Source organism: Furipterus horrens, unplaced genomic scaffold (genome assembly GCF_987537825.1).
Source record: "Furipterus horrens unplaced genomic scaffold, mFurHor1.1.pri manual_scaffold_17, whole genome shotgun sequence".
Classification (NCBI taxonomy): Eukaryota; Metazoa; Chordata; class Mammalia; order Chiroptera; family Furipteridae; genus Furipterus; species Furipterus horrens.
Genome location: NW_028327187.1, coordinates 40,509,362 through 40,528,821, shown reverse-complemented (window position 1 = coordinate 40,528,821; position 19,460 = coordinate 40,509,362). Strand labels below are relative to the sequence as shown.

Here is a 19,460-nt window from a genome sequence, read left to right as displayed (position 1 = left end):
AAGTTCCAAAAGCTAAGCGATAGGCCCAGCACTCATAGTCATGCACTATATTGGGAACCAATCTCAGTTCTTAAATACAGGTAAGTCTACCTTGCATATGATTGACTATATATTTCCTTTTACTATTTTCCCCTTCTTTACAAAGTAATAACATATTCACTGTAGAAAGTTCAATCATTATATAAAGGTACAAATAAGGCACAAATTTCTTGCTATTTTTTTTAAAGATTTTATTTCTTTATTTTTAGAGATAGGGGAAGAAAGGGAGAGAGAGAGAGGGAGAGAAACTTTGATTGGTTGCCTCTCACACTTCCCAGTTGGGGACCTGGCCTGAAATCCTGACCAGGAATCCAGGTGGTGACCTTTCGTTTCACAGGCTATCGCTCAATCTACTGAGCCACACCAGCTGGGGCCTCTTGCTATTATTTTAATCAGCAACCAAAGACAATCACCATCGATGATTTGTAAACATTCTTCCAGAATTTTCTATGCTTATGTACACATATATAAAAATTTTACATATAGTGGTATTATTTTACATGCAGTATAACTTTTCATTTAACATATCATGAGCTCTTTTCATGTCAATGCATATAGAAACTAAACCCTTAATAACTTGTGGTTAGCACATTATTCCTGCTTGCTAGTAAGCCTTTCTTGAAAAACATCCATTACATAACTCAATTTGGTCCTAGTCAGAAAGACAATCACAGTAGTATTTCCCCACATGGTATGTGGCAGGAAGTCAGCTGACCCAGGCCTGACAAATGAGAGTTCTCTATGCCCTTAGCTGGAGGGACTTCCTAAGACTAATCATCATCGTCCCTGAGATATAATACATGAACACTGAGAGAAAGAAAGTCTCATGTCCTTCAGGACTGAGATTTATTAAGATATTATAAACTGAAGTTGCTTACAACAGTCTACCTACAGTAGGAAAATTGAAGCCAAAGTACAAGAAGAAGCAGAGATAAGCAAAGATGAGAGGTGGAAAAGAAGAGAGAGTATTAATATATCTTGGACCCTGGATTAAGAATTGGACTATAGTTGGTGCTGCTATTCGGCAACATATGATTCTTTTTTTAAAAAGATTTTATTTACTTTTTTTAGAGAGGAGGAAGGAGAGAGAGAGGGAGAGAAACATCAATGTGTGGTTGCCTCTCGCACACCCCCAACTCGGGGCCTGGCCTGTAACCCAGGCATGTACCCTGACTGGGAATTAAACCGGTGACTCTTTGGTTTGCAGGTTGGCAGTCAATCCACTGAGCCACACCAGCCAGGGCAACATATGCTTTCTTAAAAATTACTGCACTATGCAAAGTTGTTCAAAAAACCCACTGGGTTTATGGGGAAAATGTGGCTAAGAGTACAGCATTTAAAAACTTTGTAAGTGACACATACACAAAAAGATACAAACCTAATAAAAATGGTAGCAGAGTTTTACACCTGTTAAATGTTAAGAAATACATACATACTACAATAAACATAGTACTTCATTTTGAAAAAGACCTGAGCTTTGCTTGTGGAAATGGGTATCAGAGGGGTTGCTGCTTGTGAGTTGTTGCGAAGTGCTGAAAGGAAGGTTATCCGAAATCAGAGGGAAAGGTGTAACACTAGATGTGGATGGGTGTGACTCAAAACACAACCAATGAATTGAGGTAGCTACTAGATGTTTGAGGTGTGTGTTTGTGTATTTTGTGTATTCCTAAATGACTTAATTCAGCTGGACATAGTTTCCTGCTTTCACCCAGTGTTTCTGGCTAACAAAACTGCAATAAGTAAATGCAAAATTCACCTCATGCTCATACTGCTCTCTAACATATTAATCACAAAGGAACAGGCAAGTGTTATAGCAATCTGTATTTGATTATGTGAGTGCATAAATTCCCCTTTTTTAAAACATAATTCCAATTACCTTTCTTCCAGAGTCCTGAACGGTAATACATGGCTACTTAATATTCCATCACACAACAGTAACATATTTTAAATCCCAGAGTGGCTTTTCCATGTCTCTTAACACATTTTGTAGACTGTCACTCTATCAATTCTTGTGTGTTCAGAAATTGAAATTTCATTTTAAAATTAACATAAACAAACCATCGTTAAGGTGAGGTGGATTTGAAAAAGATATAAAGATTCCAAAGTCAAGAAGAAATCTTTTTTTTTTTTTTTACTATTATTATCTGTAACACAACTGACCTTTCAGATAATTGATGGTTGATAATTTTTTATAGAAGTTTATCTTGGCCCCTGACAAAGTTTGGCCAGTTTCAAAATGTTTTTCATGTATTATGATACTTCAAAATCCATAAAAACTCACAGAGATTTCAATATTAAATCTTTTTGTGTCAATATTGTATCTCAAATCACCTAACGCTATAGAGAAAAAGCCTACATGCATTAGTGTTGTTACTGATGTTCTGGGTAATTACCCTTGGATTGGAGCTAAACTGACTCCAAGGATCCTGACAGTTTGTATTCTTGTCAATAGGAGATAGCAAGTACCCCACAAAGTTGTTTAATACCCTAGCTTTTGGAACTCCTAAGTAGACTTTATGCTATGCAGATAAAGAAGCATAGTTTCCTTAAAACCACCTTAGACATAGACCTGTGTAGTTTTTAAAGTCACTGTGAACAAACCCTGACAAATGTGGCTCAGTTGGTTGGGCATAGGCCCACAAAGCAAAAGGTCACTGGTTCGATTCCCAGTCAGGGTACATGCGTGGGTTGCAGGAGGCAACCAATCGATATTTCTCTCCGTCTTTCTCCCTCCTTTCCCCTCTCTCTAAAAGTAAATAAGATCTCTTTTTTAAAAAAGTCAATGTGAATGAGCCACATGGACAAAGGCTTTATCCTCATTTTTATCTGTAAATATGATTCTGTGTTAAAACTGATTCAAATAATCAGTACTTTCAGGTGTAGAGTACCCTAGAAAATACTATCCTATGGTCCAGGGGTTGACAAAATTTTTCTGTAAAGAGCTTGAGTGCAATTATTTTGGGCTTTGTGGGGCATACCTAAATAATGTCCCAATAAAAGTTTATTTACGAAAACAGACAGCAAGACAGGTTTGTCCAATGTACAATAATTCACCAGCCCCTGCTTTGGACCAATCATTTTCAATTTCTGTTTTTTTATTGTTATTCTATTACAGTTGTTCCAATCTTTCCCCCTTTTCCCTCCTCCACCAAGGTCACCCCCCGCCCTGCACCCAGAGTCAATCCCCACACCATTGTTGTCCATGTCCTGCTACCTTTTTTGACAGCATGGATGGAACTGGAGACTATTATGCTAAGTGAAGTAAGCCAGTTGGTGAAAGATGGATACCATATGATCTCATTTACAGGAGGAATCTAATGAACAAAATAAACGAACGAGCAAAATAGAACCAGAGACATGAGATCATTTTCTATTTTTTTAATAAAGCCTTGGAGGTAGTCTCTGGAGACTTAGATGGCCAAGTAGGCAGGGACCTGAATTATCCCTGCTTCAACTAGAGAAGATTTTATTTTCATGCTCTATGGATTTTTGCATGAAATAGGTTTGATTAAAGGGTTCCAGTCCTAATAAGGAGAAAAGCTTCAAAATCACTGCTTTGGACTAAACCTAAAACCTGCTTCTTTAAAACTCAAGAGCAGATGTTTCAGGCAAAACACATCTTTTCACATCTTTAAAAAGGATGATAGTTATATAATGTTTTTTAACCAATAAATTTAATTATTTAAAAAGGTTGATAAGTGGTACGTGTTTTAATGTTCCCAGAAAAATTTGCTTTCTGGTACCACTGATCAAAGCATTTAAATAGATGACTTTAATAACTCTAAAAATGTTATCAGTTTATCATTCTTATTCTATTTTGACTTTTTCTAAGTATAATGTTTAAGGTAACTTAAATGGTCCAAGAGAAGTGGTATGGTATAGTGAAAAAAACACCAAATTAGGACTCCATATTTGTCTTCATCACTAGACTGTGAGCTCCTGAAGACAGGAACTAAGTTTTCTGCTTCATGGTTGTATTGTCCTCAGCACCTAGAACAGTACATAACAAACTTTAACTTTAAGGCAAACATAAATTTACTATTAGATAACTAGCAAGAGAATAAATTCTGGTAGTTTATTTACTTATATCTTTCCATAATTCATATGGAAAAATCATCTTTCCTAGTGAGCAACAAAATAAAAAGTCAGTACTTTGAAATATATTTTTGTCCCTAGGAAATTGACATGTTTAAAACATAAAAACAAACAATTACTGGATTGTGACAAAAGTCATATCCTCACAATGGTCTACAAATCCCTTGCCTGGAATTCTGAAATCCAAAAAGCTCTGGAAACCAAAAATTTTTGTTTTGTATTTTTAGTAACTTATTTGAAAATCAAATTGATCTAACCTAAATTTATTTGGCAGTAGTAGCTGACCTAAACTGAATGAGGCTGTTTACTGGTATTTATTTACCCTGTATGAATAATCATATAGTTTGCTGCAAGAAATACTACCATATTTAAATATGCAGTGTTTTCCCTGAATTGTCTGGGGTGTTACAGTATACAGCACGTGGCAATTGGTTTCACACAAGTCTGCCTGACAACGCCAGATATTTTCCTGGTTGCTTTACAAGGTGGAATCTAGTCCTATTCCAGCCTTTCTGAGGCCATGTCCCTGGTCCCAATTCATTCTTTTCCGCTGCCATCTTGAGCAATACTTGAGGCTGCACAAACAGCTCAGAGCCTTCCTATCATGTCAGTGGCAAAAATACGCAATTCACAATGATACAGAACATTTTTTTATCACTTTGTCAATGATCCGTTGTTTAAGAAAGAGGGTCTTGGTCTTTTATAAAGCACCTGTTTTCATCACTGGACACTGGGTAACGGAGGATCATAATTTCATTCACTGCTCATAGCCTTGCAAGTGTATCTGCTCAGTATATAGTATTTACCATTTGAATGACGCACATCTTGGCCAATATGTAAGAATTTCTCTCACATTAAGCGTGGGCAGCAACGGGCATTTGCAGAGAAAAAAAAAATACCCGGAGGCCTTAATAGGCTCAGCTCCAGCAATAAATCCATCATTACTCCATGAAACTGGCACACTCCCCACGTATCTCCCATGGACCCCACCATGTGGCCTGCAGAACCATATCTACGGATCTCAATTAGAGATCTAGTAAATAGGGAGCGCTACTCCTGTAACGCTAGAGGTAGTGGACCTGCCTATGCCCTAGGGTGGGCTGACTCTTCCGGGCTTAGATAAATTAAAACGATGTAAACACAAACCACAATGCCAACGTTTCCCGACAGCATTTCTTCTTAAGAATAAAAAGAAGCAGACTCAAAATCACCCCTCTGAAAATGCCTCTCAGGAACTGCAGAGTTAGTGGGTAAGACGCAGTACCAGATCCCCACCTACGTCGGGCGCGTCCCCTCAGAGGCAGGGTGCCGCGCCGCTCCTGCTCAGGTTCCAGACTCCTCCCTTCTGGAGTTCATCCCCACCCTTCTCGGCTACTTCCGGCCCTTATGAACGCCCTCAACGCGCTTGCGCCGTTTTGATAGGCTTCTCTGGCCGAAGAAATCCGAGCTCTGCCTCTCTGGAACCGCCCCCGCCTCCTCTTCGCCCCGCCCGCGCTTTAGCGGCCCCCGCCCGAAATCTCGCGAGGGAAGGTGCGCGTCGGTATTTTACAAGCAACTAGCTCTTGCAGCTGCTGTAATTGCTGCTGCGGGAGAAACTGGACCTGCTCTAGTCCGCGCGCCCGCTCTCCCCCGTTGAGGAGAGCCACCGCCTCTTCTCGTTCTCCTTATACACCTATTGCCGGGAGCGGCGGCAGCAACAGTCCCTGGACCCAGCGCTGTCTCTTCTCATCAGACGGCCGCTTTGCCGGTTATTCCCGCAGCCAGGCAGCTGACGGCGCCCCCCTGCTCCGAACCGGCTCTTCTCTCCAGATCATCTGTTTCCTCCTCACCCTTGCGCGGGACCCACCTCCCCACGGTCTCGCCAGGGTGGAGGACGACGAGCAGGAGACGAGAGTCACCCTCCCAGGCGACGTCGGCCCCCTCGCCTGCGGGTGTGTCCTATAAATGGCGTCGGAAAGCGACACCGAGGAATTCTTTGATGCCCCTGAAGATGCCCCCGTAGGGTAAGTAGCTATGGCCCAGAAGCCGGGCGTCGCAGTCCCCTGGCTTCCCCCGTGCCTTCCTCCTCGCCTTCCCCCTCCACCCCTCGCAGGTCCCGCTGTGTCTGCCGCCGCTGCTTCTCAGCCTTGGGCACTTCAGAGTGAGTCGGGGGATGGGGGATCGCTCACCTCGGGCAAACGCCTTCCTTTCCCTGGTGAAAGGCCCCTGGGGCTCTCTCGGAACCCCCTTTTCGTCTTGCCCAGCTTTCTGCGAGGTGGGACAGCCGACGTGCCTGAGAGTCAGCGATTTGTGTTTTTGGGGTTTAGTGCTTACCTTTGAAACATCCGTTTTGGCCTTGGGGACCATAGATTAAAGGAGCAGTAACAGGAGAAATTGCATTTCTCGTTTTTCTTTCCTTTGCCGCTAACTTACCTGTTCGTTTTAGAGGTAGCTGTAACTCTCCCGGTTTTCCGTCCTCCTGTCCTTGCACAGAAATAAAAGGAGCGGTTGAAAGGGTTGGGTGTTTACTTAGGAAAGTTCTCTGTCTGATATACTCTAGATCAACAGTATTTTATTAAAATACCACCTTACCGTGAGGCAAAGGAAATCAAAGGTCCTTTACCATTAGGGAGAATGCCGTCTTAGAAGGTATCCGCACAGAAGTGTACACAACCGACTACAGATATACAAACAAGTGCTGAGTAATCTGGTGATTGGAAGGAGAGCCACAGCTCTGTGCTCTTTATCTAATTCTTCAAGATGTTTTAGTGGTGATTAATATGGGAGATTCTCAGTAGGAAGTACAGTAGTTAGGCTGCTTCCCTTGACTGAGAGTTCTATTTACCCACTCAGTCCTCAACCATTCAAAGCTGGAATAATGTTTATAGCGATTTTGCCGAACTCTTCTACGGACTTGTGTGGGACTAGAGGCAGTAAAGTGTATTTTCATGCTGTGAAAACTTGAGAATTGGGTAAAATTTGTATGTGAATATAAGGCACTAATATGGTTTCAGGAGTCAATTGCAATCAATTTTCAAGCTTACCCCTTGGAAGAAAAACCTTGTTTGATGCAAATAAAGTAATTTATACATTCTAGAAGTCGTTTTAAAACCTTATCCGTATGTTCTAGAAGCTGTTCTAAAACTCATTATATATTACAAAAAAAAATTAAGCAACAAAATCAAAGAAATTACGTAAATAAATCACTGATGGGTGAGTTTCCACCAACCTTCTTCATATCACTATTAGGGGATCTTAGGGTGTGAGTGGCCAATCGTGAGATTGCACTGAATCTCCTTCAAATTCAATACCTTGAAAAAACTTCATAGGTAGATACAGTAAGGGGTACAAAATACATTTGGATTTCCAAAAACATTGAATCCCTTTGAAATTAAAATTTATTTTTTGTGGTTTTCCCCTCAAAGTAATGAACTGTCAGTTCAACTTAAGTGAGAGACCTAATCATTTATTACTTTCATGTGTTTGTGTGTGTCTGTGTCTGTGGATGGGGAAGGGAAATAACAATTGATGTGTGGGATTGTAATCAATTTAGACATGTAAATAGTGTTCTTTTTAATAAATAAAACATTTAATTTTGAAGGACAGTCATATAGGACCTGTGTAAACTGCCAAGTTCGGCACCTGGCACAGAGAAAGAATTCAAATGTTCATTCCTTTCTTGGAATTAGCAAAATTAACTTCATACAGTGGTTACTTTGGGAGGAAGTATGCAGAACTTGAAGCCATTTAACTTTATCTAAACCGAATGAGTCATTTTGATAGAATTGATAGTAATTTCTTCCCTCATGGTACAATATAGCTTCTCAAACTCTCTAGGTGAAAAATAAAAACAATTTTTTTCAGACCTAGTGTTCTAGTTTAACTCTAACCTGCCTAAATGTTTTGCTTGTTCAGCTCTGTGGATAAAACTGTGTCAATCTAAATTTCATACTGTAATAGTCATAGTCAGGGGTTTTTGAAGGGAATTAGACTCACCTGGAGAATTGACTCTGAAAAGAACTAGCAGTACTGGGAGGACAGCAAAAGGTTGGCATAATTAATATCCTCTATCCTTTGTGACAAGTTTTGTCATTTGCATAAGATACTGTGAGGAGACTTGGCTGGGTAACTAACAACCTAGAAATGCAGTGAGAAATCTTGATTTGTGGAAACAGATGGTGTCCCTAAATATCTGGCCATCAGAAATATCTTCTGTCCTTTGATGTGAACTGGAGTAGCATACCATACAAACTCTAAGAGGTTAACAAACTGAGTTTGGGCACTTTAAAAAATGTTTCTTGCTATTTTGTGTTCTAGAATACACAGGCCATTTCACCAGCTTTGTAGTAAACTGAGTAGTCAGTTGAGAATTACCTCATTTTTGTTCATTAGCAGAATCCAAATACACAATCCATTTCCTAACATTGATTTCTTCTATTTTCCCTCCAATGGTGCCTTGAGCTTTATTCTATTCTTTGAAAGCAAATTTAGTAACTTAAAAATCAGCCCAGTTTTTTATAGGAAGACTTTCAAATCCAGTGCAGGCTACTTCTGCACAGTGGCAAATCATGTCCACTTGACCAGCTTTGTAATATATATACCACACTTATAATGCGTTTTTTAAATAATATTTTAGGTCAGGTTTTCCTTATTCTTATTTATTTCTTTATAGCTGAGGAACCTTAGGCTCAAAGAAGTTAAGTGACAGAGCTGGGATTTGAAACCAAATATTTAAACTCCTACTTTAGTATTCTTTTGTAATACATCATAGCAGCCCTGCACTTCGGGCTGTGTGTGTAGAGGGTATCCTCCTCCAAGAGATTATACAGAGCAATGCTTTAGGACCATCTTGCTGAATTGAACTGATGCATCTATTTAAATCCAGCAGCCCAAATTTTTCAGTTCTCTTGCCTAGAATTTCCCACTTTCTCTTTCAGGAATTTGTATTTTGTTTAGTCAGATAGAAATTTTATAAGATCACGGCATGCTAGTTACAAGGGACATCTACTTAAACTCTCACATAAAATGTTGCAAAAACCAAAGCCCAGAGAGGGAAAGTGACTTGTCCAAGGTACCACAGCAAATCAATAGCAGAGCTTAGGACTAGAATCCAGATCAGTTTCACAGTTTAGAATTTTTTCTGCTTACGGTCTTTTGATGAAGCAGGAAGGGGAGAAGGAAGTGTGGTATAGTAGAAAAAAGGCCTGGATTATGAGTCATTTCATTTCCTCATCTTTAAATTGAAGAGATTCTGAAAACCCTTCCAACACTAAAAGTCTCACTGTGTTGAGGTTTAATAGTGTGCTTTTATTGATAAAATTTTGTTCTTGCAAAATCTTTCCATGATTTTTTATTTTTTACTGTTTAGTTGAACAGACTTGATGGTATTAAGTACATCATTCAAGACCCATAGATTTCAAATTAAATTTTTACTGGGTAAATTGTAAATGAGATGAATATTCCTGCAAATTTGTTAATTATACATATGCATATGAAAGACTGGCACTGAAAACATGTTATGAAATAAATGTGACATTTTTAGCATTCTTTTTTTTCCATGACAACCAAAATATTTTTGAGGTGTTGGAAGGGAGGGTAGAATGATAACATTTCTAGAATAGGAAGGGGTCAGAGATCATTTAACCCAGCCCTCCCTTTTAACTGAAAGCAACCTAGGCTCAGAGAAGGGAAGTGACACATTGCTGATTAGTGGCAGACTGGGAACTAGAACCCCAGTCCCCTGAGTGCTCATTTATTCCATGCAGCCTTATCTGTGGAAGGAGGAAAAGTATTGCTGGATATCCCTGCTCTAGGTTTCTGGCACTTACCCACGTAGCAGGCCTCTTAAGATGGTTTACTCTCATGTACTGTGATTGTTTTTTCATGCCTTGCTGTCAGAGGATATTGACTGTTCTAGGATCCTAAATTTTTCCCACTGATTTTCTCCAGGTCAGGATCAACAAAGATTGCAGGATAGCTGATCTAAGAACAGTGGTTATTACTTATTTTATTTTTAGCAGTGTAGTTAGTGTCAACTGCAGTCTGTCTTTGTAGATTGGAGTAATGGTGAAATATTGATTTTTTTAAGCCATGAGTACTGAGATCAAAACATCCTGAAGATTGACCCTAAAAAAAAAAAAAGAAAGTCGCATCGCTGTCTTTGTTGAAAACTCAGCTTTCTCACTTAGGCATCAGAAACATTTCTCTCTTAACTGAAAACTGATACGTTTCAATAAAAATATTTGTGTGATAAAGGTTATTTGTGGAAAGATTCCTTAAAAAATGGCTGTTCATGTGTTGGCATTTAATCATAGATTATATTTGATTGCTGTTGGCTTTGTGGATTGACGAATATATTTGTAAATGCTGTTTTATCACACCCATGTAACCTCATATTGAAGTGGGGGGAAAACATACATGTTAATTAGTAAATTCAAGTTCTAAATTTAGTGGCCTCCAACTGTCAGTTGGTGACTTGTGGAGGTAGGACAGTGGCAGTAGTATGGCAGTTTGGGGGCTCACTTTGTATCAGTATAAACTCCTGTAAACTGAAAACTTTATTCTGTTCTTGTGATAACCTACTGCATAAAGTGGGATAAATTAAATTTGATTTAAACATTGAAAACCTAGGTAGCTTTAGGGTGTAAACAGTTCAGTGGTGGTCCAACAGAAGAAACAGTAAGTTCCAATCGTTGCTATTTGAGACTTAGTTTCTAACCTGTACTTTACACAGGAATCCATGTGTTCTCTTTAATTCATTGTTTTAACTTTGACAAAGTCAGGTGAATTTGCCAAGGAAGCCCATTGATGAGGCTGTTTGTTTCCTCATACTCAGCCTGCAATTCTAGTAATTGCTTCCTGGGGTAGTATGAGTGGAAGAAGGGGGTGATGATGAGGGTGGTGGTGATGGATGGAGGTGGAGGTGGTGAAGGTAGCCCTACAGACTATAGAGAGAGCAGGCTACTCCCTGGGGCATAGATAACTGAGATATGACAAATTGTACCATTGAATATTATTTTAGATATGTACCTACGCAATATGAATTAAGTAGTCTCAACAATAAAAATAAAGTTTAAAAAGGGTGTGCAAACAAATGATAGATTCTGAAGGTAAACTTGATGTTCTTCAAAATTGTCCTGTAGGTTTGGCCTTAGAAGTGTTAATACAATTGAGTTATCCCATGGAACATACCAATTGGAAAATGTGTACTTTAAACAAAGTTTTGTATGACAAATTTTATTTAATACTGACTTGACTCTACAGAGCTGCTTATATAAGGGAATACAGTTTTTAAAGTATGCTATGTGTATTTTGTAGGTTTGGAGCAAGGAGTCTTAAAACTAGAGAAAGAATGTTGGAAAACTTGAATTTTTATAAAGACATTAACAAACCCCACTTTTGAGGTTTCTGTCTCAATAGACTTCAGGTAGGATAATATAATAAGTTTTAAAAGCAAACATACAAATAAACAACAAGCTAAAACCAAACAAAACCGTAGCAGGAAGTTCTTACTGTCAGTAACTTTTGGGCAATACTGATTTAGACTTAATAAAGTACTTTGATACACTTTTAACAAATCAAATCTTCAAAAAGGCCATTGAATTATTTAGAACAATTATTTTTGAACCCATTTTACAGATAAGGACATTTGTCCAAAGTGGCATAAGGGGAGATTTGAGCCTAAATCATTTACTTTAAAATTTTATTTTTATTCTTTAACACTGTGCTACAGAGAATATCTTTAAGTATATTCTTTTGATATGTGAAGAATTTACTTCTCATTTTCTAAATAATAAACGCTGGTTATTCAAAAATAAATAACCCTTTCTGTAAGAGATTAATAATTAATAGCCCAAAGAAATACTTCAAACAAAATTTAAATTAAAAATTGTAGGTGCTTTATGATGTCCTTCTGATATTTAACTTGAATGGATAATCAACTTACATTTGTGTTTTCTACCCAGAGCTAAGCTTATCACTACCAACTTTCCCAAGGTCTGTTTCCCTCTGTTGGATGTCATTCTGCTGACCAGCTAAACCTTTATTTAATTGGGTGCTTTCCTTAGTCTTCAGAGCAGAGCCCTAGTTATTCTCTTATTTCAAACTGAGCAGTCTTTGTGTTAGTCTGTCATCTCATGATTCAAAATTGAGGAGAAAGCACATACAGACATAATATGGCTCTCATGCCTGATGGGAACCCCAATGTTTTTCCCCAGTCAGTATACAAATTTATCTTGGTTACTATAGCAGCCAGCCTATCAGTTATTCTTCTAGATCTTTTGCCTTCTCTCAGATATTAGGATTACCGTATAATCAGGTTCTGCTAAAGCTGTTCAGGCCTTAGCATTTTATTACCAGCTGCAGCTGTCTGGCAGTTTATAGTTTGGCATTCCATCAGGGTCCATTGGTTTCAGGTCCTTATGAAACCTTTTTGTCACCAAACATTTTAAACATACACAATTTGACAAGGACACATTTAGGCAACGAATTTCTCAGTGCATTGTTCTTGAATGCATTGCAGCACTGACTTTCAAGGGCCATCCCTTTGTAATATCATCTAGAGTAAATTTACAGATCAAGAATGACCATTTAAGAAATATATTTGCAGATGTGATTTAGGCTCCAGATCATCACTAAATACCTGAAGTGACTTAAAAGCACCTTGATTCATCAGCAACCACCAAATAAATAATCTGGCTTCTAACAAAAATGATTCCTCTGGGTTGTAGAAAGAATCTTTGTCCTTATCTATTAATTTATTTTAATACGGGAACACTGTTTAGAAATTTAATAGGAAGGGTTATCTTTCTTTTGCAGCCTTTGAAAAAACAGGAAAAGAAAAATAAAGACTGAATAGTTATATGGATCTTTATTATGTCTTTCTATTTACTTCACAAGAGCATCTTTTTATCACTTAAAAACTTAGAACTCATATAATTGTAATAGTTTTAAATTACAAATGTTTAGTTGTCTTGCTACAAAAGGCTATTGAAGAAATAGGGTGTATTAGTTTATATATTAGTGTTTTTGTTAGTGTTTGTTTTGGGTGCTCATGCTTGTTAGTGTTGTATGGTAAGGTAATAACTTGTAAATATGCACAATTAATCTTTTGGTTTAACTGAATTGGGGGTGGTTAATCTGTTAATAATTGAGCTGATACTGATGTCCATTTTCGTACAATACCTAATGTCTTTTTAAAAATCAGTAAAATTTTAGTCTTGAGACATTGTGTGTGCTTTTCAAACAGTGTAACTTTCTGAATTAGAAGATGATGTAGTAAATTATAATTTTGTAAAATGATTAAATCTTCCTGGCTTGAATTTGTATTGAAATTGTGATTTGAATGATTTCATTCTAACACTAGTATATCCTATCCAAACTGTGGTTAAATTTTGATAATGCCCCAAGGAGAACTTTATTTTAATTGCACAAGTAAACTTAAAAGCAGAAAATGTTTTACTTTTTCCACGGGGCCCTAATCCTTAAAATTTTAAAGAGGAAGAGGGGGCAGGGGAACGATAACATGTTTTTAAAAAAGAAAAAAGAAAGGCCCAGGGTGAAGCACAAAAATTTTGGAAAGTTCTGACAGAAAACTTTAACAATATTTCCTGTAGGCTGTCTGTAACAGAGCAAACCATACCTGTGTAAGATCTGCTTGACCACTACTCATTGTAATAGGCTATTCCAGTACCAACGAGAATGTCATTGAACCATGGACATTCTTATGAATCAGAGGTCAAGCTTTCTAGAGAACCAATAAATAGAATGTAGATCTTTATTCAAACTCACTTTCTCAGAAGCAGGCATCCTGGTTATTAAGTAAGCTAAAGAGAAGAGGCAGGAGTGTTCTTCTGGTATTGCTCTTGAATTGGAAAGACTAGCCATGGATGACTTAATATCCATAGTGCTCTTCTAAATTTGTTCCGGAAAGTTTTTATTTAAATTTGAAGACTGACGGAAACATTTTTCTGGTTATTAGCAGTAGTGTTAACAATTTGTATATATTTTTGAAAGCTCTATTTTAAAATTCATTTTACCCCTGTCAAATTGATATGGCACATGGTTTTAACCTTTTCCCCTGCCCCATTTCCACCCCATTCACCTGCAGGTTTCTCCTTCCTACCTTATCCAATGTCATTAGTAGAGATTTTCTAGCATTACTTGTTGTCCCTTACAACTGAGAAGGGACATTGATGGATGAAATATAATGAGTGTGTCTTTGGGAAAGAGTAAGGGAAAGATCCATTTAATTGGGTATAGTGGATGCATTGTTAAATGGGATTTGGTTAGTGTCACAGGTGGGGGGGTACGTTATTGGGTTAGTGCAAGATAGGTGAGCAGAATGAATAGGTAGCTTGATAAAACTAGTACCTTTGTTGAGTGAAACTGAGTAGTTTTATCAGTATTTTGGAATTGGTGTTTTATCTTTATTGGATTGACTTTAGAGATTAAGCTAATGACAGATCAGTCTTTTTTTCCTTTAAGTGAAATTTACTATCCCTGTTTTGTCCCAGGTCATAACTCTTGACTGTTGACTTTTAACCTTTGCCTTACTTCCCAGCATAGAGATGTACACAGTTGATGTGTAATAATATTAATTTTTAAAAGAAGGTTTAAGTGGCATGCTGTAGTGTTCTAGTACTCCTCACACTTTCTTCTACTTTGGAACTTCCTGTTCCCTCAAATCTCCATGGCCCCCCTCCCCATTCCTATAAGTGAAGGAGGAGGAAGTGGGAAGGGGCTGAGGCAAGGACAGTGGTTTGGATTTTTATTTATGGGACCTTCGTAACTTGGGGATATTCTGTACACAGTAAATATTAAATGTTAACAGTGAAGCCTTGGGAGGTGTTGCCAGTTATCCTGCAGTCATATCAATTCCTTGTTACCACCTTTTTTCCTAGGAATTAATCTGTTTGCAATAAATATTATAGCCCTACATGTTGTTACATGTAAGGAATGATAATGTTCTACTGTCAACTAATGTAGCCTTTAGTTTTCTAAGTACTTTTATTCAATTACCTCTTCTGATTATCCTGTAGTTCTGTGAGATAGAAGGACAATTTTTGTGAGACAGGTAGGACAATTGTCCTAATTTTACAAATAAGAAAAGTTAGCTCAGGGTGGATAAGGGTCAGCCAGCAAAAGTAGAACTTCATAATTTGTGGTGATTAAATGATCGTGGTTTTGAATGGAGATGTAAAATATTAGGTTCTTCCCTACTTTCCTTTTGTGAACTATAAAGTTTATGATGCTATATCTTAAATGTGAATTATTAGAACGATAAGGCTAGCTCTTCTGCCATTTAGGAATGTATAATTTTAAAAGGAATATTTTATGTTCTTTTTAAGCTTTGACAGAATTGATTATGTTATGGTAGTTAGATCAGAAAATGACCTTGATACTGAAAGAGCAGGAATCCCAGCTACAGCTAAGCATTTCAGAGATACATTTTTTGTTCCTAAGGAAAAACCCCTCAAGAGGTGAGCCACTGCTGATTTGGGCTTCTGTGTTTCATCAAAAAGGCTTGATCCCAGACTTTTTAATTTTCTGTAATTGTTTTTGTGCATTGTTGTCAGTTGTTTACTTAGGCCACAGTGTTTGGTTTTTCAGTTCTGGGGGGTATCTTTTGGTATAACTCTGATTCATATTGTGGCTATAAGCCACTAATTGGAAACAGAATGTTTCTTTTTTTTCCCCTCCCCTCAAAGGTGTGTTCTAGCAGTCACAAAAAAATGCATGTGGTAGTTATTAATATTTTCTACCTAATCAACCTCTATAGACTGTGAAATTAATAGGGAAAATGCATTTCTACTAGCTAGGTAATTAGAAAAATCACATTATCAGTAATTACTATTTAAGGCATAAATAAGATTGAATACTCTTTTTTTATAATAAATAATAAATTTGACCTACTGAATGTTTTATATAGGTAAGCATTCTAGGTAATTTGAGATTTTTCTAAAATATTTATCATATCTTAATACTTATTTATTAAAGAATGCAGAAGTAGAAATTCAGATACATAAAGCATATAAATAGAATTTATAAAATAAAGTACTTAATATTAAATCTTGCTAAAATATGTTCAGTTTTCTATTATTCATGATATTGAGGGAAAATGTAAATAATTAAAAGCAACTAGTTATACCAAAACCTCAGTTTAGTCATTGGTTTGATTTTTTCTTTCTGTGTCCATCTTTAGTGCTGAGCAGTGAACTCAGAAAGAGAAAAGTGAAGAATCTCAAAATCTGACTAATCAGTTCACTGATAATAGAATTGATTTTTTAAAATGTTTTAAGAAGGAGGGGGTGTGACAAGTTCTTTAGAGCTCTAATTTTTAATATTTAGGTGGCCTGTATAAAGTTACTAGCATTAACTTTTTTTAAGAAAAGATTTTATTTATTTATTTTTAGAGAGGGGGACGAGAGGAGGAAAGAGAGGGAGAGAAACATCGTGTGAGAAACATCACCCAGCTACTTCTGGCCCACACCCCAACCGGGGACCGAACCTACAACTCAGGCATGTACCCAGACCGGGAATCCACCTGTGACCTTTCACTTTGTGGAATGATGCCCAGCCAACTGAGCCACACTGGGGTTGGCATTTACTTTTTAAGATTAGTACAACACTGGATGTTTTAAATAACTTACAAAATCATATTAGCACATTAACTTTTGTAATATTGGTTTGCAGCCTGACATCTTGTTTGTTTACTTTTTAAAAAGTTGCAAGGTGATTTAGCATGGTGGCATTCGTATTGACTTCTAAAGACAGTCAATCGTAAATTTAGTTATCTGTTTCTGTTGCAATTTTATTATAAATCACTTTAAATCAGCCCTGACTGTGTGGCTCTGTGGTTTGGGTGTCCTGCAGCTGAAAGGTTGCTGGTTCAATTCCAGTCAGGGCACATGACTGGGTTGCAGGTCAGGTCCCCAATTGGGGGCATGTCAGAGATAACCAATCTATGTTTCTCTCCCTGTCTGTCTCCCTCCCTTACCCTCTCTCTAAAAATAAATAAAAAGTTTAAAAAATAAATTACTTTAAATCATTAATGGATGTGACTTCTCTACCTCATGTTGACAAATTGGAACATTGTGATATAGGTACCCTACACTGGAGTTACTGTTTTAATGTGGGTATTTTTCTAATGGTTGTAAATATACAGAGTAGTGTTTTCGTTTAGAATTATTGAGTAGGCCCAGGGAACTGATATATATTTTCTGTTTTTTTTTTTTAAATAAGTAGATTATCAAGGTTTTTTTTTCCAGGAATATGGCATAAAAGTAAATGAATTATGTAAATCAGTTTTGAAAACTCAAGTTGTCATTTTAGATAAGATAGTTGCGTAAAAGTCCACTTTAAGTTTTTAAATCCCATATGAGAATACATTTATATTTTATTATAAAATTTCCTTTGATTTCATTATGGATCATTTATATAAAAATACTTCCACAAAATCTACGTAACAAAAAACATAGAGCCCTTGTGCTAAATTTCTTCACCATCTATTTGTATTAATATCATTTATAAAATAGTTATTGGGTATTTTAGGTATATTCTACTTCTTGGCTTTCATAATATTTAAAACTTAAAATCATCTTTCAAAGGATAGTAAAATTAGTAATTCACATCTTGAGTTAATTCCCTATTAAGATAATTGTCATGGCCTGATCAGTGTGGCTCAGTTAGTTGGAGGTTGTCTCACAAAACAAAAGGTTGGCTGTTGATTCCTGGTCAGGGCAGATACCTGGATTGCTGGTTCGGCCCTGGATGAAGCACAGAGGAGAAAGAACTGATTGATGATTCTCTCTCACATTGATGTTTCTCTCCCTCTCTTTCTCCCTCCCTTACCCTCTCTCTAAAAATAAATAAATAAATTCTTTAACAAGGTAATTGTCATAACTATATACTTGACTTTTTGTTAATCTTGTTAATAAACCAGTATTGCTGTATAGGGAAATTTGAGCAATTCCTACTTTTTGACTGCCAAGTTAAAACATGACTTTTGTTTTTTAAGACTTTATTTTTTTAGAGAGAATGGAAGGGAGGGAGAAAGAAAGGGAAACATCTCTCTTGTTGCCTGTCGCACGCCCCCAGTCGGGAACCTGACCCGCAACCCAGGCGTTTGCCGTGAGCAGAACCGAACTGGCAGCCTTTCGGTTCAATTCAGCCACACCAGCCAGAACTTATTTTTTTCCTGCTCTTCCTAGATTTTTCAGGTCTAGTTGGGATAGTCACATTTGGTAGTAGCTGACTTAAATAAGACTATGAGAATGAGTGTCGTGCTGCCATGAGTGATTTGAGTTTGAAAGGTCAGCAGATGGTTTTCTCTTCCATATCATTTCTTTGAGTGCTGTTATTAGATTGAAGGTGCTGCTTGACTCCCAGCCTTCTATGTGGGTGTCCTTTGCTTAGCATATAATCTAGACAACTTGTGATTGTAACTTGAGATTGTAATGAATTTATAAAATCAGAGTATGCATTTCAGTTCCAATGAATACTATTGCATGTTAAATTTTTTAAACTATGCACTTAGAGCAAAATTTAAAAAATAAAACAGTATCTTGTTCACCAGATTTGAACTTTATAAAACTTTTGTTCTACCTTAGGTTTTGTTTTTGCTGTTTGCTGACCTGGCCTAAGTGGCAGGGAAAAATCTTCATGGCAGTGTTTTTTGAGCACCAGAACTCTTGCTAAATCAGACATAGCACTTTTAAGTTGGTATTAGTTTGCCACCAGATCTTCCTTTTCCAGCTAGCTGGGCTTTAGAAAGCAAAACCCTTTAATTACCTGCTTACTTTAATGACTGGCCTTATCTGCTCATATCCTGTTTACCTCAAGGACCTTAGAATCTCAGCACCGGCTTTGTACAGGCAAGGTGTTTTTTACTCTGCTTGATTCAGTTCCTTGAGGTGCCGCTTAAGCTCATGTTACGTTTGTATTTTCCTGATGGCAAAGGCAAAAAGAAGAGGGGGTTAAAAACAAAATCAGGCCATAGGGTAATTCTCTGTTAAGCCCTTTGTAGTCACCTTCCTATGAGAAAAATGTTTTCTAAGCTACCAGGTTTAGTCCAGCTGACTCACTATATATTCCCTCCTTCCGTAGTCCCTCGTTTTTACATCTTTTGGAATCCATAAGGAATTTTGCAACCTAGCAAGAAGCTTCTTCAAAGCCAACTACCTTTTTTCCACACAGCCTTAAAAAAAGTGAGTCTGCTTACTAACAGAAAAAGAAAGAAGACCTTGTTCATTTTTCTGTGTGTTCTCCAATTGTTTTGGTATATTCTTTTCACCTCGTATAATGAGAAGTCTGGAGATGGGGATGTTAAGTGTGAGATCACTCATATT

At 37.3% G+C, this 19,460-nt stretch overlaps 1 protein-coding gene across 1 annotated transcript in view; it reads left to right on the top strand.

Moving 5' to 3' along the window:
• The first annotated feature begins 5,671 nt into the window (after positions 1-5,671).
• WDR44 (WD repeat domain 44) overlaps positions 5,672-19,460 on the top strand; it is an 89,412-nt gene continuing 75,623 nt past the window's right edge. The window contains exon 1 of the mRNA XM_090264845.1: positions 5,672-6,137. Within this exon, the coding sequence (XP_090120971.1) occupies positions 6,079-6,137 (59 nt within the window). The 5' untranslated portion in view covers positions 5,672-6,078. The remainder of the gene's footprint in view (positions 6,138-19,460) is intronic.